The sequence below is a fragment of the Anomalospiza imberbis genome, chromosome 11 (genome assembly GCF_031753505.1).
Source record: "Anomalospiza imberbis isolate Cuckoo-Finch-1a 21T00152 chromosome 11, ASM3175350v1, whole genome shotgun sequence".
NCBI classification, from domain to species: domain Eukaryota; kingdom Metazoa; phylum Chordata; class Aves; order Passeriformes; family Viduidae; genus Anomalospiza; species Anomalospiza imberbis.
In genome coordinates this window covers 11,142,833-11,167,074 of record NC_089691.1, presented here as the reverse complement: position 1 = coordinate 11,167,074, position 24,242 = coordinate 11,142,833, and the positions used below count along the sequence as shown (strand labels likewise).

The window sequence follows — 24,242 nt, the reverse complement described above, 5'->3', positions numbered from 1 at the left end:
GCCAGAAAGGATGAAGTTTAGGAAGGGTTAATGTGGCTGGCAGGTGTGGGAAAGGAGAGTGGCTGCAAGGCTGACACTGATGCACAGAAGGACCCTCTGTGATGGTAGGAGGAAGAGGATGGTCACTGAAAATGCTAAAATCCACTAGCTGCCAGAGCTCTGCTGAGAGTTTGGCCACTAATACTCACAGAACCGATTTCTTCTTGGTCTCCTTTTGGCCTGGGGAACAGGACATCTTGGCCACAAGCAGGAACATGACCCCATTCATCTGAAAGTGTTGGCACTGATTAGAAGCTGTGCCAAGGGCTGGCTCTGACCTGACCTCCCCAGTGCAGACTCCAGGTTTGCCAGGCCCTGTAAACATCCCCTCCTTTCCCCTTCATGCCCGAGCTGTGGCCTCCCCCAGGTATGGCTAGAGTGAGGGGGAACAAAAGAGGGCCTCTAACTGAGGGAGAGGGACACAGAGAATGGGACAGGCAGTGGGCAGCCAAGGAGGGGTGAGTGCCCATGGTGCAGAGAAGGGAGGCAGGAGAGGGTTGTGGGTGAAACAGGACAGGGTTTTACCACAATGACGACAGTAATGGGGCCTGCAAAGCTCCAGACCAGCTTATCATGAATGGAAATCCAGCAGAAGTCAGGGTTCCCGTAGCCCTCAGGATCCAGGCCAACGGCCAGCCCTGCAGGAGGAAGGGAGAGGTCAGGTCCAGACCCAGCAGCCTTGGACTTGTCCAAACCATGTCAATCCCATGCCAGCACTGTCAGCAGTGAAGGGGCTTTCTCCTTGCTCCATGCCCTGTGCATAGGCTTTCCCACCACAGAGGGAAGGAGTCAGGACTGTGGGACTCAGAACACAGAGATTTTATTTCCTTTTCCTCAGGTGTCCCTGACACAGCCCAGTCCAGGAGACATTCACTGCCAGCAACAGGTCACCCAAATATGCAGGCTTGGGAAACCAAGAGACTTTAACTAGAAGACCCGAGGAGATGTGCTGAGAAATTACTTCTCCTTAGGAGGCAAGATGACAGTCCTTGATACGTGATCCCCTGACCACCACTGCACTGCTTGCTGCCAGCACTGCTGACCATGGCTCAGCTCTCCACCCTAGATGAGCTGGTCAGGAGACTGCTGAGAAGCAGCACAGCTGGTTTGGGTGTGGCTGTAGCACAAGCAGCTCTTACCAGTGATGATGGCAGGCACTCCCCAGCCGATGGCATAGTAGAAGCGCATGGCCCCAAAGTTGACGTTGCGGGCTTCAGTCTGCATGCGGTAGATGTGGAGGCCCTGGACGAAGAGCCAGGCGAAGGTGGAGAGGAAGAAGCAGTGGAGGAGGATGGCAATCACAGTGCAGAGAAACTGGGGAGACAAAAGTGACTTAGAAATGGTGCCACTGTGCCAACGTTAATGGCGTCATTCACACGTCACCCCCATGGGTGAGCTTGTTCAAGCCCACAGACCTGGTTCTCAGTGCGGTCGATACCCAGGAGAAAGAGCAGCTCAGAGAAGAAGAGGGTGACTGATATGTTGGAGTGGATGCCACGTGTGTTGGACTTGAGGCCTTTGAGGCAGGTCAGAAAGGAGAAGGTCAGCAGCAGAGACACCAAGGAGAGAGACACCAAGGAATAGGTGACAATTGCCAATGTCTCCAGATCACCTTCCAGTTGCTGCAGCAGCAGAGAACCAAAGGCAAATAGCAGTGTTAGGGGCAAACACAGGAAGCTTGCAGAACTCTCAAACTGTGTTTGTGTCCCACATGGAATTTTTTGCCTGTGCTGGGACCCAGCTGCTAACAGTCCCCACCATCACCCACAGTCCCACAAGCTGAGGTTACCTCTCGGTGTGAGCTGTCCATCAGAACCCCAAAGGTGCCAAACTGGGAGCACTGGCAGTGGACATGGGTGGTATTTCGGTACACGAGCTCGCAGTCCCTGGCTGTCCAGAAGCCAGAGGGGTTGGTCCTGCAGCCACCAAAAAGCAGAGTGCACTCAGGAGAGAAGACACACAAATGTGTGTGGGGGGCAGGAACCACAGAGAAGAGGGGTGACTGACAAGGCTCTTCTGCCAGCAGATACAACTGCACTCCTAAAGCGGAAACACTGGAGCCAGAGTGTGGATGTGGCACTGAGGAAAATGGATTAGTGGTGGACTTGGCATTGCTGGGTTAATGGTTGGACTCAATGATCTTAAAGGTCTTTTCCAAATGAAATTATTTTGACCCTGATGTGCCCTCCCAAAATAAACAAATCCCATGGGAGAGGGCAGAAATCCCCACATCACACTGCTGCTCAGGGAAACTTGGGGAACGAGGAGGTGTGTGGGGAAAGCAGCTCAAAGAGAGTGGCTCAGTCATGCTCAACTCACAGGTTGGAGTGGTTCCACTGGACACAGAGAGGTTTGCTCCTGTTGGCTGTCTCCAGCAGGTAAAATTCCAGCACAAGAGGGGTGTCCAGGGGTCCTTGCAGGAAGGTGTGATTGCTGAAGACAGACACACTCACAATGGGGGAGTTCATCACAGGATTCTTGGGCAGCCTGCAAAGAGCAACAAAGCTCTACCATCACTATCACTGTGTGGCAGCTACAGACCCCCAGAGACTTCTCAGGTGTCCTGTTCTGTCATCTCAGAGGGAAGAGCTCTGCTCAGTCTACAACATGGAGCTGGAAAACGTGGCACAGAGCAGCACCAAGGCTGGGAATCAAACCCTCGCCATTGCAGACAGGCTTGGCAACTGCCAGAGGGAACAGAGCAGAGTCCAGCCAACCCCTCTCCACTGGTGCTGGTGGGGGCAAAGGGGAGGAGGATGTACCTGATGCTGCGGCGATCCACTTGGTAGCGTGCAGGCAGCAGCCCCCCAAGGGTGCGGTACATGATGAGGATGACCACAGTGAGAGTGGGCTCGGGCTCTGGCAGCGCCTGCCTCGGGGAGGAGTTCTCCACAGTGTAGTTCCCTTCACCCCCAGCCAGCGTGGGCACTGCTGTGGGGACAGCTAGGGCACACAAGGGGGTGGTGAGAACACACACACACCAGTGTGTGTTGCTCTGAAGACAATTTGCAAGGCCATCAGGAGCCTTTGGGACATGCTGAATACATGTAAAGCTCAGAATCTCAAGGTTGGCGGTTGGACCTCTGACAAAGACATGTCTTAGTAGGGTATATGCAAACTAAATGGCTTTCAAAGGTCCATTCCAACCCAAACCTTTTTATGATTCTACATCTTTCCTGCCAGCTGTACCCACCCCTGTTGTTTCTTGAGTGATGCTCTTGTGCTCACCTTCAGCTTTGGGAGGGCTCAGCACCGACAGTGGCAGCACCACGTGGGTGTGGGGGTCCCAGGCGGGCTGGCCCCGGAAGAGGCTGCTGTGGTAGCGAGGGTAGCGCCGGCGGATGTGGGAGTGGTTCTCCATGCGATCGATGCTCAGCACTGCGGAGGAGCAAGGCAGTGAAAGTCACCTCTAGGGTGGACACCTGGAGAACAACCCAGTGCACCCCAGGATTCAAGTCCCTGGCAAAGGGACCATACAAAACACAGGCTGAGTTGGGGCTATGACCTCTATTTGGGCATGACACTAAATCTCAGTACCCACAGTGCTCCTTCCCAGCCCAGATCCTTGCTCTGCCATAGGGCAGACTACTCCTGCCACCAAGGCCAGCTGCTTTTTCACTGGAGACTGGAAAGTAACTGTGAGCAGGAAGCACATTCTGGGCTCTTGGAGGTCAGCTAGTCCAGGCAGGGATGGGACCAGGACATCTCTCAGAAATGCCTCCCCATGTTAGAGAGAGCCATCAAGGACATTACCAGCACACTCCCTGAGATGCAGTGAGATGAGAAGGGAACAAGGTGTGATGGAGGAGCGTCCCTACACCACCTCAGCCAGCTCCTACTCACTGATGTTGGGGGTGACGACGCCGACGGGGTTGAGGTAGGTGAGTTTCATGTTGCTGGCCAGCGTGCCCGAGTAGTCCCGCAGCTGCTCCATGAGGCTGGCGCTGCCGTGCTCCCCGTGTGGCAGCATGGCCCAGTGCTCCCGGTTCTCGGGTGCCAGCACAGAGCTGCCTGCACGCAGCAGGTTCTGAATGGGAGAGACGTGAGGACAGAGGGTGAGCATGGCCTTTGGGCCTCTCCTGACCACCCCCAGACTGCAGCATTGTGCTCTCTGCACAAGGGCTCTGGAAAGAGAGGTACTTTCTACTATGATGGGATCCCCTGCTCAATTCTAATCAACCTGTGCCCTATGGAGACATCTTTCCTGCACCCTTGCTATGAGGGACCTGCCAGTAGCAGTACAACCTCCCTTTGCCTTCCTAGGCTGAGCAAACCCAGTTCTCTGCCTCTCCTCAACCACTCTTTGCTCCAGCCCTGACCATGCACGTCCTGCTTCCCACACTGCTGCTGTGAACTGAGGAGCCCAGTGCTCCCAACAGGGTCCCACCACATCCTCAGAAACCCAAGGTGGCTGCTAAGAGAAGCAGCAACAGAAGCCACTCTGGCCTGGGGAAGGACTCACCTCGTTGAAGTGGGCATCCTGTGTAGCTGTCAGGCCAAAGCCGCGCTGCTGGCTCTCGAAGGCCATGAGGCGGGACAGCAGGCGGAAAGCAATGTGCACGTCATTGCCAAAGTAGTGGTCCATGTGGTCTGTCACAGCCCGGAGCCGGTGGGCCAGCTTCTTGGCTTCAATTGTGTTGAGCTCAGTCTTGTTCTTCTCCAAGCCCTCTAGCTGTCAGAGGGGCGAAAAGAGAGGGTTAAACAATTCAGCAGGTTCCTTGCCAGGAAATTGGGATGCTGCAGGCCCTGCTGGACACAGAGACTATTTCTGAAGCCACGGCAGAAGCCATGGACACTCACAGTGGTGGTCTCTAGAACAGGGAGAACATCTGGCAGAAAACCAGCCCCCAGCAACACACCAGAGTCTGCACTGGCCTGGCTAACTCAGTGTCATTCATGACAGAGGCCAAGGAGATGAAAGGACAGGACGAGGCCCTGGCAATACTTCCCTGGAAACTCTCCTGGCTACACTTTCAATTCAGCCTAGATGACATGATGACATTCAGCCTAGATGATATGATGACATTCAGCCTAGATGATATGATGACATTCAGCCTAGATGACATGTAAGTGTTGAATACACTTGCCTGGATATTTCAAAGGGATTTATCCCTGACAAAATCGAGGGGGCTACAGAGGTGTCATGGAGCAGACATCCCACTAGCTTCGAACCACTCAGCCCTGCTCAGGGTTATTTATTTTCCCCTCAAATACTCTGGCAGGACACACATCATTTCTGAGGGGGACACAGATTAAATGAAGCCATATGAACTTAAGCTCAGACCACTGCTCCCACAGGAGGGGTTTGGGGGAAGGAGGTGAGAAGAGAAAGGCACTGAGCACTGTAGCAAGGCCCTCTCATACCCCAGGCACCCCTGGAGAGCTGAGTGCTTTGAATTCTGGCTGTAAGCCCTTGTTCAGAGGGCTCCTGCTCTGTCAGGGCTGCAGAGCTGAGAGGATTACCAGCACGGACAGCTCCTTGAAGGCAGGTGAAGTGCAGTTGAAGAGATCTGGCTCCAGCCAGCCCTTCTCCTCATCACAGTGTCTGATGGCTGCACCTAAAACAAGGAGGAAGGGCTTGTTGGAAATTCAGCACAGGAGACATGGCTGCCCTGCTGCATCCTCCCTGCAGGGATCCTCGGCACCAACTAATCCCAAAGAGTGGCACTGACAAGTGATGGGCAGGGCCTGTAACACCTCAGGGCCATCATCCTGCTTTGCACCAGTGCAACCCATTCTACTCTTGGTTTGTAAAACCTCAGCAAGTTGCTGCCATCCCCTCCCCCCAGGAGCTGGGTGCCTATGTGTGTTCTGGGGCTGCATCACGCTAGATGCCATCACACAGGATTGCAAAAAGGCCTGACTTGGCAGGACCCAGGCTGGAAAAGCCCAAGGGGACATGACTGTGTCCTTAGGCACATCTGACCCCAAGTTATGAAAGGCCAACCAGCTCTAGGCATCCCCCAGCTGACAGCCTGCAATGCCTGCTGAGGTCTTGCTCTCCCTACAGGGCAAAGCCACCCCAGGAGCACAACAGCCCTGCTGCTGGGCTGGAAAACCAGCCCCTGAGATGAGCCCCTTCAGCCAAGGGGGATGGAGGAGTGGGACCCCAGTGTGGAGGATCCAGCACTGTGGGTTCAGTATCCAGTGCCAGTCCCCAGTCCCTGGTTGGAGCCCAAGCATTTGTGTACAGCAAGGGAGTTTCCAAAACTGAATGGGATGAGATGTTAACCACCACCAAAAACGCTGCTAAAGCCAACACGGAGAAAAGTGTTCTCAGCTGGGTGTGTCACCACAAACAATTTGAGCAAGAGAAACCAGACAATCCCAGTGTACCCAGCAGGACTGTGGAGCAGATCCTCCTGGGGACAGCATCAGGGCACAGGAGCCCACCCAGGTGCCCATGGCTGGGAGAGGGTAGCAGGGGAGGGCAGGGAGAGGAAGCTTAGAGCAGATTCCAGTTGCTGCTCAGAAAAGCCCCAGGGACAAGCGTACCCCCTTCCACCACCTCCAGCTCCTAGCAGTCCTCCCAGCTGCAGAAGCACAGGGACCAGTGCCATTGCAGCAGGGAGCAGGAAGAACAGGAAATCTCCATACTGATGGCATTCCCCTTGCACAGAACAGAGACTGACTCAGATGCAGATCTAGGCAGAATCTGACCCCCAGGTCCCTGTGCCTTCCCCTGCCAGCCAGGCAGAAGGAACAGGACCTTGTGCTGTGCCTGTGTATCAGTCCCTGCTCCCGTCCTACCACTCCCCACTCAAGTAACTTCCCCTTCTTCCACCCCACAGCCATTCCTCCCAGCCTCATCACCCACTGTTCACCACCAGCTCCTTCCCTGCCCAGCCTAAGCAAGTGAGTGCCATCCAGGAGAGCCAGCATCCATCCCAGCCAGGGAGCAGAGCACAGACCTGCCCAGAGCCAACACTGCAGGCTAGGCACAGAGGGTGGCAAGGGCTGCATGCAGCTGCAGCTGGGCTTGTGCTGGTTAGTGAGCTGGGAGCAGGGAACACTGTGTGGGAGCAGTGAGACCAGGCAAAGCATTGGGAAGACCCTTGGCAGCTCCAGAAGCAGTGGGGAAAGCGCAGGGGTGTGCAGGGTGTCAGGCAGGGAGCAGGGAGGGAAAGCCATGTGGTGCAGCCCTTAGAGCACAGGGGGAAGGAGATGGGAACAACCTTACCTGCACCCCTCAAGCCTGTGCACGGAGGGCGAGAGAACCGGGGAGAGAAGCGACAACAGTTAGGAGCCAAACCTGCCTCCTCCAGGGGCGAACGGCTGGGGAAGGACAGGGTTTGTATTGTCCCCTGGGGCTTGCATTGCCCTACACTCCCAGACACCCTGCTGACACCTATTCTGTCACTGAGGACAGCTTTGCCTCCTCCAGCTCAGGATGCTGACTCCTACCCAACATTCACCTGACAGCACACTGTGCCCTGCTTCTCTTGCAGGGCACACAGGGATAAGGCTGGTAGAGCCACAGCAAGGCACTGTGCCAGGCCTGACCTCAGCCTCAAGCCTGGTGAACCCAAAAAGCAGCAGGAAGAAGACAGGGACCAAGACTGAGGGAACAGCACAACCCCATGGCTGGGTGATGGGTCTTATACCCCACAGCTTTTACCCAACCCGAGTCCTATGGCCAGCACCCTCTGCTCTCTGCTCTTCCCCTGGCTGTGGCATTTCCTCTTCCAACTTCCTTCTCCCAAACTTCAAGCCCAGCTAAACAGGACTGGGGTAGTGCAAGAACAGAGTGATATTGCCAGGGCTGCTACAGGACAGCCAGGCTGCCCCCTCCCCTCTCCATCACGTCCCTACTCACCCAAGGAGCCTTTGGGACACAGCACTGCAGCCGAGAAGCCAAACTTGGTCTGGGGCCACCACACACCTGCCTTCAGGCTTTTGGGGCAGCCGTCATAGAGCACTGTGGAGACACACTGGTCACAGGGCCAGGCCACTGACACCAAGCCCCGTGGCACAGCTGCCCACACTCCTGTGCCCACACTCACCCTCGCAGCCACTGGGCGTCACCTCAGCGAAAGGGCTGTCACAGCTGTTGCACTGGCGGCCAATGACCCCGGGCCGGCAGTGGCACCGGCCAGTCTCCCTGTCACAGGAGCGTGAGGTGGAGCCCACGGGGTAGCAGTCACAGGGCAGGCAGGTGTCACTGCCTCTGGGGCGGTAGTGGAAGTCCTGGAAGGAGATGGGGACAGTCATCAGAGAGCCCAACAGGACAGCAGCTGGCTGGGGAACCCCTGGAGCCAGAGAAGGTCAAGGCATTCCTGGCTTTCAAGCGCCCCACTGCCCCCATCATCACCATGCTGGTCCAGGAAGGCTGTACAGAGGAGCTGAGCAGGGATCCAGCTCAGATATGGGCACACAAAGCAGGACCTGGGCAACTGCCAGGCCTTTGTGGGGGGACAAGGAACAGCATCAAGAACAAGCAGGGTTTCAGAGAAGCCATGGTCCATGTCCCCATTGGCACAGCTGTCCCTCACCTTGCAGTGGCACTGCCCGTTGGTTTTATTGCAGTCGGGGTCAAAGCCCTTGTTCACATCACAGTTACAGGGCCCACAGGTGGGGTTTCCCCACCAGCCCTTTGGACACTGCTGGTCTATCCTAGGGAGAGAAATATCATTGATATTACAGCAACCAAATTCCCAGGCCTTGTTCTGCCACCAGTCAGCAGCTCCAAGGAGGAAGATGGCACTGAAAAGTCCCTGGTTACGTATCCAGGATGGGAGGCCAGGATGGAGCCAGGCCCAAAGGCCATGGTCCTGCCCTGTATCTCACCTGTGCTCACAGTACTGCCCAAAGAAGTTCCCACTGCACTCGCACACGTAGCCCAGGCGTGAGCCCGGCTTGCGGCGACACACCGACTTGTTCTTGCAGGGGTTGAGGTGACACACATCCACACAGTCCCCTCCGTAGTACCCTGAGGTGTGGACAGAGACCACCGTGTAAAACAAATACCTTCTCCCAGAGAGGTGCTGGAGTACCTCTCTGGAGGAGTGAATTCAGGGGGCTCACGAGGGATTCTGCCCTCCAGAAAACTTGATGAGTGTCTGACAGGGATGTGACTTGCCCAAGGCACGGGCAGGAGAGCTGTCACAGGCCAGGAGGGAGTCACAAGGGCAGAGGAGAAGATAAGCAGGCACGAAGAGCAGAGGAGTGGCGGGGTGCTGCAGGTCCTACCTGGCTGGCAGATACAGGAGTAGCTCTGCCACTCATCCTTGCAGACACTGTTGGCTGGGCAGGGGTTGGAGTCACAGGGGCTTGGTACACTGCAGCCAGCCTCCACCCGCAGGGCATGGTTGGGCTTGGGCAGCACGATCCCGGTGACGCTGTCACCCAGTCGCACACCCTGCAGTCCAGGTGACAAACTCACAGTGAAGCCAGGACAGACACATGAGGCTCCAGCTTCCACAAACCCCCAGCAGCAGCCCCTCGCCATCCTACCTATTTAACACTACCCCATGGCACCTCAGAGCTTTGAATGCCCAGAGGGAGAGTGATAGCAGCAGGATGGATGCTGGCAGCAGCTGCCAGACTTGCGTTTCCAACTCTCCACATAACAGACCCGCTGAAAAGGGAAGGCTCAGAGCAATGGACTCACCTGTATGCAGCCCCTCAGCCCATTCTGCACCTCGCCAGAGCCCAGGACTCCCCCCACATGCAGGTGTTTCACCTTCAGGCCATGCAGTTCATTTCCCACAACCACCGTGTCCTGCAGAAGGGAGTAACATGATGCAATGGGCACCAGCCCTGGCCCAGCCCTCTCAAGGGGTGCAGAGGCACAACTCTGCCTGCGTTTGCCAAGCATCCCCCACAGTTCCTGCCCTGGTGCCAGGGTCTTAAGCAGCACCTACCTGGTAGAGCCCAAAGTCCAGGGTGAGGGTGATGACGTAGCGTGAGTCTCGCCCACTGTGGACGTCCCGCAGCTCCAGCTGGAGGTCGTGCCATTTCCCATCACTGAGCTGCAGCTGGTCCAGGAGGAGGCTGGTGCTGCGCCCCGACCCCCTGCTCACCATGAAGGAGAGCAGGCCCCCAGCCAGCTGCAGAAAGGGAACAGCAAAGACCTCATCAACTCTGGCTGCTTCCAGCCGACCCTCCATCAAAGCATGGGCAGGGAAATCCATGCCTGCTAAATGCCTCTCCCCTCAACTACCCTCTGCTTGGGATGGAACCAGCAGGGAGAACAAGGTCCCCATGCTCTCCTGGGGCAGAGAGCAGCAGAGGCTGGGCCACGGTGCTGTGGTTGAGGCTGTAGTCATACCTGGCAGAGCAGGGTGGTGTACTGGCCTGCGTGGGCCTGCAGAAGCACCCCATCCTGCTGGCGCGTCCGAAACGCCAGCCCCAGGTACCACGGCACTGAGATCTTCACATCTGCCTTGAAGTCCCAGGTCAGGACACTGTTGCCCTGAAAATAGTGGGCATGGTGCATGGCTGGAAAGGAAAGTGACAGTGAGGAGAAGGGAAGGGCACTTCACAGGGAGCACTATGCAGGGACAGCAGAGTTAGTTCATCTCACATGGATCCATTATTCTCCTTCCACAGCAACCCCAGCACAGCCTTGCACCCCACTCTGCCCGTGCCCAGCAGTGCCCACTCTCACCATGGTGACAGTCTTTGCCCCCAAAGCCAACAGGACAGAGGCAGGAGTAAGTCCCCCAGCTGACAGAGCAGGTGCCGCCATTCTTGCAAGGGCTGGAGTCGCAGAACGTGTGCTTGGCATGACAACCTGGAGGTAACAAAGCCACCTGTATCAGCCTCAACTAGTTCACCACCTCCCCCCAGCCCACATGGAAAGGCACCGCTGCCTGCTGGCCTTTTCCCAGGCTGTCAGAGGGGCAAGCCCTGCTGCTCAGTGTCTCCACACAGACCCTGCCTGCTCAGCTGTAAGGGTTAAGGCTGTTGGTGCTCCTTTTGCCAGAACAAAGATACTGTAGAGCTAGACTGATGATCTGGCATCTCCCAGGTCAGCCAGCTCAACGGGCTCTGGACTTGGGATCAGGGGACATTCCCAGAATGTTAGCTGAGGTGGGCATTGGATTATTTAGAGGGACCTGAAGGCTTTGTTCTCCAGTGAGAATCTGCTCAACTCCAGCTACCTGCAGCAGTTCCGTTGTTGGCAATGTAGGAGGCCAGGTCGATGCGTTTGCTGTCGATGAATAGGTCTCTCATGCATCCCACAAAGTCCCGGTGAGTGATGGGGAAGTTTTCTGGCAGGTTGGGGACCCCTCCAAGGAGCAAGGGACCTGTGAGGTCCAGGGACCTGCAGGATCAGAAGCCCAGGGCTTTAAAAGGTACAGTGACCTCACCTCAGTGAGCTCCCCAGTGCACAGGGCTGGGAAGCAGATCTCCTTAGGGACAGGCACACACAGCCAAAGTCCTGGATGTGAAGGCCTGGCTCCACAGGGGACCACCTCTCCCCACCACAGCAGTTCCAAGGAACTCACTTTTTTGAGCTGGTCTGCACACCTTCTGCAGCACAGGAGTAGTTTCCAATCTCGCTGCCAAACTGCAGGGCCACTGAAGCATCACATTCATCTATTGTCAAGATGGCCACCTTGTCCTTGGAGGGGCCCTGCACCACCCCCAGGGTGCTGACCTTGGGCTGAAAGCAAATGAAGAGTGTCAGCAGCACACACGCCTAAGACCCAAGCACCCAAGGGTTCACACAACAGCAAGGAAAGGCCTGAGCACAGCCCAGGCTCAGCTGTGCTCCTGGAGGGAAACTTCCAGCTGAGCCCAGCAAGCAGCACCAGACAGGGACATGGGCAAGGACAATGCATGCAGCACATTCCTGCAGCCTCCAAGTGAGGTCCTGAGTGTCAATCTGTCCCTGTACCCAGCTGTCTGCTCCACTGCATCCATCCCTGAGGGCTGAAAACCTCCTCTACCTTCTCTCCTGAGCCCCTGCCATGGGACAGAGCCAGAGAACAGGAGAGCCAGAGCTGCTCACTTGTGGGGAGAGAGAGCCATGAGTGTTGGGGACAGCTGGGGCACACGTACCTTGTTGTAGTAGCGAAGCTGCAGCGTGTGCCACTGCCCATCACTCACACCCCCAGGCAGGTAGGGGCTCACTACCGTGCTGGACTCTCCTGAGGAGACAGGGATGATGGCAGGCTGAGGGAAGCCAGACAGCCTTCAGATGTTCCCACCCTTCCTAAGGCACCAAACCCACTGTGCTGCTGATGGACTCGTGAAGCTCACAGTGACACAACAGGACAGAACAGTAGCAGAGAGACAAACACCAAAAGGGTTTGTCCTGGTTTGTGCTCACTTCACTCCTAAGCCCAGGGAGAGTCCTGATACACACAACTCGTCTCCTGTGCTATCCACTGATGCTCACCAATACCTCTTAACCCTGCTTCCCTTAGCATAGGTTCCATCCAGGGCAGCATTCTTCTCTTCCCACTCAGGACAGACCTTCTCACAGCTCCCATGACACAAGTCCCACAACAGGCAGGGCCAAGTGTACCTGTGGAGTATTTCAGCTGGACCTGCCCCTGGATGATTTCCACTGCCAGGAAGTCGTGCCTCTCATTCAAACGCCCATTGTAGAGCAGGAGGCCACCGGGCTCCACAGTGCTGAACCTGGGGAAGGGTAAGAAGAAGGAGGGCAGGGTGTGTGCAAGAAGCACGTGGAGACCTCTCTCCCATGACATGCCACAGCATCCCAGCACAGGAACACTAAGACCTGAGCATGGGGGCCTGGCATGGAGGCAGAGAGCTGGCAGCAGCAAAGGGCAGCAGCACTGCAGGAAGGCATGAGCTGATGCCTCTGCAGATTCAGAGCCCTTTGGCTAAAGGTGCCAGGGCAGCCCCATGGGGAAGCAAGCCAGTAACACAGGGGTGTGGAGAGCATCAGGCAGTTCCTGGATTGGCCCAGCCTGCTGTGCACAAGAGCCACCAGAGCAGGGCCAGCTGAACCAAGGATGCTGGTGCACAGTGGAGGAGAGAGAGAACTCACGAGAGGGCAAGGGTGAGGTGGAAGCGCTGGCGCAGGCCCCGGAACATGATGAAGGATCGCGGTGGGAAGGAGCGCGTGGACACCTCGCAGAAGGGCGCCTCAAAGCCGCCCGCTGGGCACTGGCAGCGGAAGCCGCCGTCGGCGCCGTTGGTGCAGGTGCCACCGTTGCGGCACACGCCGGGCACGCACCGCCCCGCGCGGCTGTCCACTTCACAGTTCTCGCCTGCAGGAGCAAGGCCACAGGCTTGGGACGCGTACACAGCAGCCACCCACGTGTTCCTTGTCTTGGGAATGCAGACTTCAGCCTGGATTCAGGGCAGGGCAGCTGAGGGGAAGGAGTCTGTGGAGCAGCTAGGGGCCACTGAAGGATATGATACCCCATGTGTTACCCAGGCATTCCCCACAGTAGCCAGTGAGCTGGCAACCACTGCCAGCCCAGCACGAGCCACTGGGCTGGACGTGATGCCAGGTCTGGCTGAGGGGACAACTTTGGATCCAGTACAGCATGGGAATGAGACAGGAGGGCACTGGCCACAGCTGGGCTGCACAGTCCTAAGAATGGAGAAGCAAGCCAGGGAGGTCCTGGTAATGTTGAGAGTGCCTCCTTGGGCCCTGCCACCACACAAACCTTGGAAAGGCATCTTAGTCCTGTCTGTGGGGTGTGGGGACAGCCCAGTGCCACTGAGCTCCTGTCAATAGCTATAGAAGTATCACCCATGGCACCGGGAGCTTCCAAACACTGCATGCAAGTGGGAACCACATGGGGAACAACAAATACCCTGGCACCTCGCTGCCATGGCTAACAGGGATGCCCCATGCCAGCTCAACAGTGCAGTGCAGGGGATCTGTCAGCCCCTTTTCCTGTGCTATTCCCACAGAACCCAGGGAACCACTCAGCTGAAGTCCTACGCCCCAGGCCCTGCTCCCATTACTTGCTCCGTGATACACAAGGAGGATGAGGAGACAGCATGAAGTGACAGGCAAATGAGCTCATTAACCCTTCTGCTAATGGCTGTTCACGCTTCAAATGCCGAAGGTTAATTACCACTGACTCTGCTTATCTCACCAGGAGCCACCTACAGAAGAGCTCCAGGCAGCCATCTGCTGCCATGCTCCCTCCCAGCAGCAGAGCACGGCAGGGGATCCCTCCTCAGTAGCCAGAGGCCACCTCCCCACATCCCTCACTTGCCAGTTCTCCACAGCCTGTTGGGAACTTGTGGCAACCAGACTCTGGCTGGACGGTGAACTCCCTGCCAGCTCCCCCCAGCTAGGACCAGATCTGCCTGGATCAGCTCCTGCCTGGTGGGGCACCTAGGCCCAGCCTCCCCTTCTGTTCTGGGTGGCTTGCAGCTTAAGCACTGCACATGGGGCCAGTGTGGCTCCACACCTCTGCCAGACCAGCTGAAGACTGGCACAGGCTGAAACCACAGACGGACTCCAACGGTCCCAGAGCCCACCATCCTCCTAGCGTGGGGCACAGCCAAGAAACCTCCTGTGCTCCAGCCTAGCATAGTCTAGCTTAGCCCTCCTGCTCTGTGAGAAGGGGTGGAAAGTGATGGCCAAGGTCCCCAAGAGTCCACCATGCCAACTCCCTACAAGACTGATTTCTATGGCAACTTCAGCCCTGCAGATGCAGCACCATGGAAACACAGAGCTGGGAGCAGAGCTGGACCTCTGCAGGCACAGAGAGGCTCTGACATCCACTGCCCTGGTGGGAAGAGCACCTGCCATGGTGACAGCAATGCCAAGGGACGCTCCCACCCTTCCCCCAGGGCCCCAGCCCCAGCACTCACCGCTGAAGTGCTGGCGGCAAACGCAGGTGTATCCCCCCTCCTTGCGGGTGCAGATCCCCCCATTCAGGCAGGGGTTGGAGTAGCACAGGTTGATCTCGGTTTCACAGTAGTCCCCGGTGAAGCCCTGGGGGCAGCGGCACCGCAGGCCAGCGATGGGGTGGATGGGCCGAAAGAGGGTGGAGTGAGAGGCGATGAAGGGGGCGGAGCTGTCAAACTTGAGGACGGAGATGCACTTCATGTAGTTCTGGCAGGGCTCCCGCAGGCACACGTTGTCGTCGAAGGGCAGCACCTCCAGCATGGAGGTGCCTGTCAGCACCATGCGCTTCATGTACAGCTGCTCCTGCAGCTCCTCCGAGCTGAAGTAGCGCCCGCCCCACGGTGCCAGGGCTGAGAAACTGACATTGAGTACCGTGCCACCCACGTCCGTGTCGTTCTGGATGTTGAAGATGAAGATGTCCTCCTTGGGCGTCGCAAGCACGGTGGCCACTCCTTCCAGAAAGGTGGACAGCAGCGGGGAGAGGAAGCGCTCCTGCCACATGTTCTCCAGCCGCACCGTGATGCTGTTGGCCAGCATGTCCTCCGTGATGATGATCACGCGCAGCACGCACTGAGCTGTCACGCTGTGGATCCCGTCTGTTGGAAGGAACAGGAACACGCTGCAGGTCTCTGCCTGCTGCTTGGAGGGTCTCCTCCCTCCCGGCCCAGGGCAGAGCCCTGCACCCCAGTGTGGCCCCCCACAGGTCTGAGTCCTTGGTAAGGGAGCTTGGAGCCACAGCCCCAGAGGCTAGTAGGGGGCCACCTGGGTTGGAGAGGGAGTGACCGGTGTGGCTGCACCTTCTCCTCCCCATCAGGCTCTCCACTGAAAGAACTCTCAGGTTTTCTCCTTGTCCTGGATCTCGGCAGCAAGCTGAGCTCTCAGGAACAAAGGTGCTCAGGAACAGAAGGAAGTCCCAGCAGGAGGTTTGGCAAACACAGGAGCTGATGCCAGGGCCTGGGGTGTTTTGCTTCCCTGCTGTGCCCTGTCTGCCTTCCCCATGCTGCCTTTTCCTGTGCTCTCCTCCTGCCATTTCCTTCCTCTCTCCTCCAGGCTCTCCCAAGCTTTTGTGCTGGTCTCCTTGCTTCCCCCCTTCTCACCATCTGCTCTGAATCTCTTCCTCTCTCAGCCCATCTCAGGTTTGTTTTATTCTCTTTAATCTCCATTTTCCTTGGAAACAAACTCCTTCCCTTTGGGATCACGCACCACATGAGCAATCTCCCAAGCAGGAGCAGAGGAGCGCGCAGGGACACTGGAGCATGCCTGCCTGCTCTCTCTCAGGACCTTGGCCAGCAGCAGCTCACCCACCGCACATCGGGTGCACTGCAGGGGCACGGGCAGCTCAGCACAGCCCAAAGGGGCAATGGTGCAGCGTCCATGCTGGCAGATCTGTGATCATGGGCCCCTGCCCAAACCCACCTACCCAACTCCCAGAGACTCAGTGGATCCTGATACCCCAGGATACCCCAGATACCTCTGCTAGCAGCTTTGGCTAGCTTTGGGTGGGAGAAGCCTATGTGCTGACCCCCAGGAGAATGCCTCCAGGTGATAACCTGGTCCCGTCCTTCCGGGCCTCCAGCACAGGCTCCAGCAGACAGAACCAGACTTCAGAATGGCAAGGCAAGACTGAGCCAACCTTGGTGGCCCCAGAAATGCTCGATGGGGCTCATCAAGAACCTCACTGCTCTTGAAATGAAGCAATCCATCTTGCAACCCATTGCCAGCACCCCAACACTGGTGCCCCATGGGCATTAGCAGCACACAGCTGTCGCCTGTTGTTCCCATCTCCCACCCCACATTCACCTGAGAGCCTTAAACCCCCATGTTTCCTAGGAAAACTGGCTCTCCATCGTCATACCAACACAACAGTTACATCGGCACATCACAACAGTGACTCCCAGGACTAATCCTGGATCCCAAGCCTTGCTGTAACCTCCCCTGTGTGCTTCACCTCCTCCAACCCAATGCAAGGAGGCATGAGGAGCAGCAGGATTCCTGGCACCCAGTCAGCTCCATCCCTGATGAGGATCAGGTGGGCAAATGCCAGCCGCTTGTCCCTCATCCGTGCCCCAGCTCCAAGCCTCATGTACAAAGCTGCCTTTACTGTTCTTCTCTTCCCATGGCTGCTGTGCTGCAAAGCCTTTTGATTTCCCTCAGCCCCATTTGAAGTTTGCAGTGCAGGAGGATTTACAAATTGAAACATCACTCTTTCTTTCACCTCTCTCTACTCTTCAGAAGGTGAAAGCTTTCTAGTGACCCTGCAAATTCCTGCACAAGCAGCAGCCTGCACACAGGGACTGGTGCTCTGGAGATAAGGCTGGCTCCAGGCTTGGGGTGGGGGCAGCAAGCCAGGAGCTAATCTCCTGGAAGAAAGGGGGGGTGCTTCTCTCTGAAGTCCAACTGCTCCCATCCCATACAGAAGCAAAGCACCCCTCTGTGTGACACCCTGCCTGCTCTGGCACAGAGGCAGCAGCAACAAAACAGTTCCATTCAGCCTCTGGTTGGACATGCCAGGGTATCTAGATCTGTCTGGGCTCAGGGCAAAGAACTGGCATCATCATCTCCATTCCCCGAGGCACGTTCTCTTTGCAAGAGGCTCATGGGGTACTGAGACCACCCAGACCCTGGGAGGCAGGAGTGTGAGGAAAGCCACAAGTCACACTTGGTATATGATGCTCCCCAAGCCACCATCAGCCTGGCAGCTCTCCCTCAGGAACCACCTGGTGAGACAGTATCCCAGGATGCCATCACTTCTCCACACAGCTGGGTCATGTCCCAGCTCCCTCTCGTCCCCTCCCCTCCCCTCTCCCTTTGTCCCCTCCTCGCAGTTGGCCTCTCTGGTCAAGGCAAGCACGAGCTCCCTCCCCTCTCCTCTCGAGCTCACAGCTCACCCAGAAGCAGCCACAAGGCCTGGGGACAGCTCTCGCTCTCCCCAGGGGCTGCTCAGCGCCCAGCAGATATCTGCCTGATTTATGGCCGTTATTAAGCCTTGGCTCACACGATGCTGAGGGCATCCTGAGGCAGGCTGGAGGCCAGTAATGCCTCACAGGAGCAAGGAGCCTGGGGAAGAAAGTGAGTTGGAGGGTACCTGATGCCTTTGGCATTGCCCAGGCCACGGCAGAAAAGCCAAGCATCCCTTTCCCAGTTCCCCACAGCAATGTGGAGCCAGACCTGGCCCCACAGCTCTCCTCAGTAAGCCCCCCTCTAACACTGTCCCACCTCAGCATCACACCCAAGGCTGCCTCCCCGCTCCAAGCAGAGGGAAGCAGATGGTTAAGAGAATGACCCACTGCAAATGGGGAAAGAAAAAAAAAATAAAGGTACCAGAAGAAAGCCGAAAGCTGGCTGGAGGCACTGACCCCCCATGGGAGGCATTTTAATCACGAACGCTCAGCCTTTCTGATTAAATCCTGTGGCTGGAGAGCTGGTGCCTGGTGAATATTCATGCAGCAGTGTGAGGAGTCCTAGAAACACAGCTACAGGGAATGGAGCAAGGAAAAGGGACAAGAGGCTCTAACCCTAGCGCTGGACAGCATTGAGCCATTGTGTTTGCAATTCCAAGACTGACAATTACCAGCTTCAAAAGCAAGGAAGCTAAAGACGAGTGCCATGTCCTCTTCTGCTGAGTGGCAGTAACAGTGTCCAAGAGAGCAAAAAGCCACTCTTCTGACTGCAATGGCAACTTCAGAGGTGCACACAAGGGTGCTTTGGGGACAGGCAGGGTGACTTTCATGTTTGCAGGTGAGGAACAGTAAAACACTTCCAGGCAGAGAAGGCAGGAAAAGAGACGAGTATCGGTATAGTGAACATTCCTCACCGCTGCTGAAGGGTTTTGGCAGACCTCTCAACATTTTGATAATACTTTACCAGTTAAGAGATCTTAAAAGTAAATCAGGCTCCCATCACCCAGCACAGAAGATGAATGCCATTCTCCTGCAGCTGAGCCTCCACACTTACCACCAAACCCAAAGAAACCAGTCTGAAATGGTTTGAAGTCAATATGATGTCAGTCTCTCACACTGCCCTGATTTCACAGTGCTGCTGGCCATGGACAGCCCCTCCATCCCACTGTCCTGCATCCTCAGCAGCCAAGAGCAGATTTTAGCAGCCAGAAAGCTGCTAAAATCTGTTTCTCACAAGCCTGTGAGAAGCTGAGGTCAGTTTTAAGGCTATCAGCCCTGCTGGAAAGGCACTGGTTTGTGATGGCCCAAATCCTCTGCCTCCTGCAAGGGGCTGAGCTAAGAATACACAGAGCTCACAGGCAGGCAAAATGGCCCCTTGCCCTGTGTTTTAGGGGGATTCAGCCTCCCCCTAATGCACCATAAAGGCAGGGAAACCACTTCCTCCTAGGATGCTGACCCCTGGGGCACCCAGTAGGTGCTACTGCTGCTCCCAGCAGCAGGAAGGTGCTCTGTCAGGCACAGTGTCTGGGGCAGACAATGCAGCCAGGTCTGAATGTCCTGGCTGCCAGCTCGGCAAACCCACCCTCTCTCTGCACACAGCGACAGCATGGGGCCGGCGGAGCTGCCAGCTGGGCGGGAGGCTTCCAACAACAAAGACTGAAAAACCAAACTAGACCTCCACCTCCACAGCCAATATAAAAGCCAATAAAAGGCCTATTTCCCAGCACCTCACTTCCCTCGCCAGAACAGCTCTTCCCCTTCCATCTTCTCCCCTCCTTGAGCACACCTCTCCCATTCTCCCTTCCCGCTGGAAGATGACGACATTCTAATGGCAAGGGCCCCTTGCCACGAGGCGGCTCAACACAGGACTTCAGGATGTGATTGTCTCCTGCCTTTGTGCAGGGTTAAGTGTGTGAGGAGGCAGGGCTTGCATAAACACACTGGGGCAGAAGCTGGAAAGGTCAAAACCACCCCCACCTCCAGCAACGGGCATGTGCTCGCCTGCAGCCGCTCTCGGCCAGCCCTGTGGCTACAATTAGCCCCCAGAGAGCCCCAGCCCACTGCCAGGCTGGTGCTGCTCATGCAGGATTGCCTTGAACAGGTCTCCTTTTAAAGCCCTCGCTCCATCCTTTGGAAGAGATCCTCCTCTCACAGAATAAGCCAGACTGAGAGAGCTAAAAGGGAAGGCAGCTGGTAGCCGATGGTCAGGGGAGCATCACAATTTACAGTACGGCTCCCCAGGCACTCCTGGCAATTCAGTGCTTGGCCCCGCCAGAGCACGGGAGCTCTTGCCCTCCCTCCGGCAGCCGCTCCATGGTTCAGCAATGGACAGATGCCTCCATTTCAGATCACGCATCCACCAGCTAAGAAAGGCCAGTGGTGAAGGCAAAGCTCAGGCTCTGCGAGCCCAGGTCCAAACCCTGCTTGCCCACAGGCAAGCCCCATGGTCCATCTTTGTCCTGTCCTCAGCAGGGCTAGAGGGCACCCCAACACCCCACAATGCCACCCCTAGCTACAGCTAGCATCTGCATTTGGATACTCCAACAACAAACACTATACAAGAGTTCCAGGCACTGCACTCAGGCTCGTCACAGCTGTCCCCTGAACACTAAGCTGGCTGCATAAAGGTGGTACTAGGCTTTAGAAGCCACCCTGCAAAGCAAGTGTTGGCAGGTGCCACAGCCAGAATCTGGACTGAACTGTATGCTACCGGCAGACGGGTGTTTAAGCAGGCTCCTTCTGCACTGAGCTCAATCCCTCCCTCCTGTGCAGAGCCAGGGAAGCACTCAGTCCCGGCAAAGGAGCAAAACAGTGCTTGGGAGCAAAACAGTGTACCAGCCTCTGGGCCAGCAGCCTGGCCATCCTGGGAGCTGCCTCTTTCCTGGGCCAGCACCTTATGGCACACAAAACAGTCTGGCTGGCCACAACACCTCCAAAGGTGCCTCACTAGCAGCCAGAAGTGATCTCACAGCTCAGTAACGATGCTTTGTTCTTGCAGACCATTTCCAGCCTCGGCCCCTTTACAGAGCACTGCTCAACAGCCTGCCTCCCATGCCACCCTTCACACCACTCCAGTAGTATTCTCTGACCGGAATGGACTCCCAGTCCAAAGCTTGTTACCAGCCCCCAACCCCCAGTGCAAAATGGGCTGCCCCAGAGGGACCTCGCAGAGCCCCCCAAAGGTACTGTACCAAAGATGTAATGATTATCACTCCCTACCTGTGACAGTCATCAGCATGGAGGCCACAAGTGGACGGTTGTTGTCCAGCTTACGGCTCAGCCTCAGCTCCCCGCTCGACTGATTTACAATCAACAAGTGTAGTTCATTTCCCCGCTCAAAGGTGTAGAAGAGGCGGTCAGATGCATCTGGGTCATACGCTGGTACCTTCCCTATGACCCCTGAGGGGAAGGTGTTGGATTTATTGGACACGTAGTTATTGAAGAGGATTTGGAAGTTCTTCAGAACAGGGCTGTTGTCATTCTGGTCAATGAGTTTGATGTGGACTGTAGCTCTGCTGACCAGAGGGGCAGAGGTGGCCTGCACTACAATCACATATTCAGATTTTGTCTCATAATCCAAGTCTATCAAGGCTGTGAGCTCCCCTGAAAAGATGTCCATCTGGAATATCTCAGGGATGTTGCCTTCCACAATTTGGTACATGATCTGGGCATTGGGTCCCTCATCCGGGTCAACAGCTGTGATCTGGGCCACCACAGAGCCTACAATGCTGTTCTCCTTAACCAGGACCTCAAACTCTTCAGCAGGAAAGACAGGGGCATTGTCATTCACATCCTGAATGGTGACCTGGATGTGCACAGGAGTTCGCTGAGGAGGGATGCCCCTGTCCACAGCGTAGGCAGTCAGTTCATAGACAGGAACGTTCTCGCGGTCCAGCCTGCGCACAGTGCGAATGATCCCCGAGGTGGGCTCTATGGTGAAGTCTCCATCCCCATCCTCCCCGTTCTGGAAGGTGTACTGCACTCGCCCGTTGGTGTGGGCATCCCGGTCGGTGGCAGAGATCTGGAGCACGCTGGTGAAGGGAGGTGCATCCTCAGAGATCATGCCCTGGTAATGAGGGCTGACAAACTGGGGGGCGTTGTCATTAACATCATTCACCATGATTTCAACATATGTGGTGTCTGCCTTCTGGGGGATCCCATTGTCCTTGGCAGTGATAGCCAACGTATACGTGACCTGGTCCTCATAGTCCAGTTCTGCCTGGAGAGTGATGGCCCCAGAGTCTGGATCAATACGAAACTGAGGGACATTGTCTTCCAGGTAGTACGTGATGCGGGCGTTTTCCCCCACATCATCGTCCGTGGCACTGATCACCACCACGGTGCTGCCCACAGGCCGGTCCTCGTTGATGCTCACGGAGTAGTGAGCACTCTGGAACACAGGCCGGTGTGTGTTGGCATCGGTGATGTTGATGTGAACGTGGCAGTTGTCACGCAGGGTGCGATCAGAGGCTGTCACGGTGAGCACGTACCGCCTCTCCTGCTTGTAGTCCAGTGGCAGAGACAGAGTGATGAGCCCCAGCCCACCTTGCGTGCTGATGGAGAAGCGGTTCCGTGTGTTGCCTCCTGTGATCTGGTATGTGATGGCACTGTTCACGTCCCGGTCAACTGCCGTGACGCTGAGCACGCTGGTCCCCACAGCTGCATCCTCGTTCAGGCGGATGAAGTACTCCTTCTGGGTGAACTCAGGCCGGTTGTCGTTGACATCCATGACAGTAATGGTGACGCTGGCCGAGGCAGATAAAGATGGAGAGCCATGGTCATGAGCCTCTACCCCAAAAAAATAGTGCTCGACCGATTCCCGGTCCAAGGGCCCACTGACTGTGATCCACCCCGTGGCACTGTTCACCACAAAGGGTGTATCAGCCGAGACCCCTGTCAGTTTGTACTCCAGGCGCGAGTTCTCGCCGTAGTCTGCATCCACGGCCTGGATGTGGATGACAGAGTGGCCAAGGGGAGCATTCTCCAGGACGGAGATTTGAAAAGGGGTGCTGACAAAAATGGGGGCATGGTCATTGATGTCCACCACCTGGATGCTCGCCATGCCAGTGTTGTTAGAGAGAGGAGGACGCCCTGCATCCTGAGCCCGGATCCTCAGGGCGTACTCCCGCTCCACCTCAAAATCCAGGGGGGCCACCACCTGTATTTCCCCAGTGACACTGTCAATGGAGAACTGGCCCCGACTGTTCCCACTGATGATGTTGTAGTGCACCAGCGCGTTGTTGTCCTTGTCCAGGTCCGTGGCGGTGACACGCAGGATCTCTGTGTGGGGCCGTATGTCCTCCCTCACTTGGACAATGTAGCGCTTCTCACTGAACTGAGGGATGTTGTCATTCTCATCGAGGACCGTGATGTAGACCTTGACAGTGGCGGAGCGGGGCCCCGGCTCCCTGCCCTGGTCGTTGGCTTCCACCACCAGAGAGTACTTCTCCATCTTCTCCCTGTCCACTGGCCCGCTGGTGGTGATGAGGCCGGAGCGGGGATCAATCTCAAAGATGTCATAGGCAGCCCGTTCATTGACAAAGCGGTAACGGATGTTGGCATTGGGCAGGGAGTCGACGTCGGTGGCCCGCAGCTGCAGAATGGGGTACCCCTCCTCAACGTTCTCCCGGATGGTCTCCCGGTACTCGCCCTGCTCGAAGACGGGGTCGTGGTCATTGCGGTCAGCCACGGTGATGGCCACCATGGTGGTGGCGGAGAGCCGCGGTGCCCCGTGGTCAGTGGCCGTCACTCGGAAGTAGTGCAGGTCCATGCTCTCGCGGTCCAGGGCCTGGGTGGTGGAGATGAGCCCGGCCCGCGGGTCGATGCTGAACAGATCCCGCGAGCGGCTGTTCATCAGCGCGTCCATGGAGTACACCAGCCGCCCCGCCTCGCCCCCGTCGGGGTCCTGGGCCGTCACCGTCACCACCGCCGTCCCGGCCGGCTGGTTCTCCGCCACCTCCGCCTGGTAGTTGTACTGGGGGAACAGCGGGTGGCGGTTCGGTGCTGCGCGCCGGCCCCGCCGCCCCGGGGCCGGCGCCGGGACCAAGGGCAGCGGGCGCGGCTGGGCGGCGCGGGGCGCGCAGCGCGGCGGGGACCGGCGGCGCGGCGCCGGGGGCAGCCCCGGGGGCACGGCCGCCGCCCGGCACGGCACGGCGGCGGGACAGCCCCAGCGGGCTGCCGGCCCCCAGCCCGCCGGCGGCGGCGGCGCGGTGGCCCCCAGCCCGGAGGGGAACAAAGGGAGCAGCAGGAGCGGCAGCAGCACCAGCAGTAGCGGCGGCGGCTCCCGGCGGCGGCGGCAGCAGGAGCGGCTCGGGGCGGCCACCGGCTCCTCCGCCGCTGCCATGGTGCCTCGGCGGCCGCCGCCCGGGCGCACGGCGATGGGCTCGGCGCCGCCCCCGCTCGCGCCGGCGATGGCCGCCCCCTGCCCCGCCGCCGCCGCCGCTGCTGCCGGGGGTGGCGGCGGCTCCTCCCGCAGCCCCAACATGGCTCCCGCCGCCCCGCCC

General features: G+C 57.3%; 1 protein-coding gene across 6 annotated transcripts in view; it reads right to left on the bottom strand.

The window, feature by feature from the left end:
* Positions 1–24,242, bottom strand: part of CELSR3 (cadherin EGF LAG seven-pass G-type receptor 3) — a 27,453-nt gene extending 3,211 nt beyond the window's left edge. For 2 of the 6 annotated variants that reach the window (XR_011003022.1, XM_068201906.1), the window contains exons 1-28: positions 20,959–24,240; positions 14,803–15,435; positions 13,010–13,232; positions 12,518–12,633; positions 12,049–12,137; positions 11,493–11,650; positions 11,145–11,308; positions 10,649–10,774; positions 10,310–10,479; positions 9,903–10,088; positions 9,650–9,760; positions 9,229–9,397; positions 8,827–8,968; positions 8,532–8,652; positions 8,043–8,226; positions 7,856–7,957; positions 7,220–7,234; positions 5,503–5,597; positions 4,502–4,711; positions 3,883–4,066; positions 3,268–3,417; positions 2,802–2,982; positions 2,359–2,526; positions 1,829–1,955; positions 1,455–1,661; positions 1,179–1,353; positions 565–677; positions 189–268 (exon numbers count right to left, since the gene is read on the bottom strand). Coding sequence is in view for 4 of the 6 variants with exons in the window: in XM_068201906.1 (XP_068058007.1) it covers positions 189–268; positions 565–677; positions 1,179–1,353; positions 1,455–1,661; positions 1,829–1,955; positions 2,359–2,526; positions 2,802–2,982; positions 3,268–3,417; positions 3,883–4,066; positions 4,502–4,711; positions 5,503–5,597; positions 7,220–7,234; positions 7,856–7,957; positions 8,043–8,226; positions 8,532–8,652; positions 8,827–8,968; positions 9,229–9,397; positions 9,650–9,760; positions 9,903–10,088; positions 10,310–10,479; positions 10,649–10,774; positions 11,145–11,308; positions 11,493–11,650; positions 12,049–12,137; positions 12,518–12,633; positions 13,010–13,232; positions 14,803–15,435; positions 20,959–24,223 (7,664 nt within the window). In the remaining 2 variants the exon portion in view is untranslated. Of the gene's footprint in view, positions 1–188; positions 269–564; positions 678–1,178; positions 1,354–1,454; positions 1,662–1,828; positions 1,956–2,358; positions 2,527–2,801; positions 2,983–3,267; positions 3,418–3,882; positions 4,067–4,501; positions 4,712–5,502; positions 5,598–7,219; positions 7,235–7,855; positions 7,958–8,042; positions 8,227–8,531; positions 8,653–8,826; positions 8,969–9,228; positions 9,398–9,649; positions 9,761–9,902; positions 10,089–10,309; positions 10,480–10,648; positions 10,775–11,144; positions 11,309–11,492; positions 11,651–12,048; positions 12,138–12,517; positions 12,634–13,009; positions 13,233–14,802; positions 15,436–20,958 lie in introns of all 6 variants that reach the window. The other 4 variants (XR_011003023.1, XM_068201908.1, XM_068201909.1 and 1 more) reach the window with 4 other exon arrangements.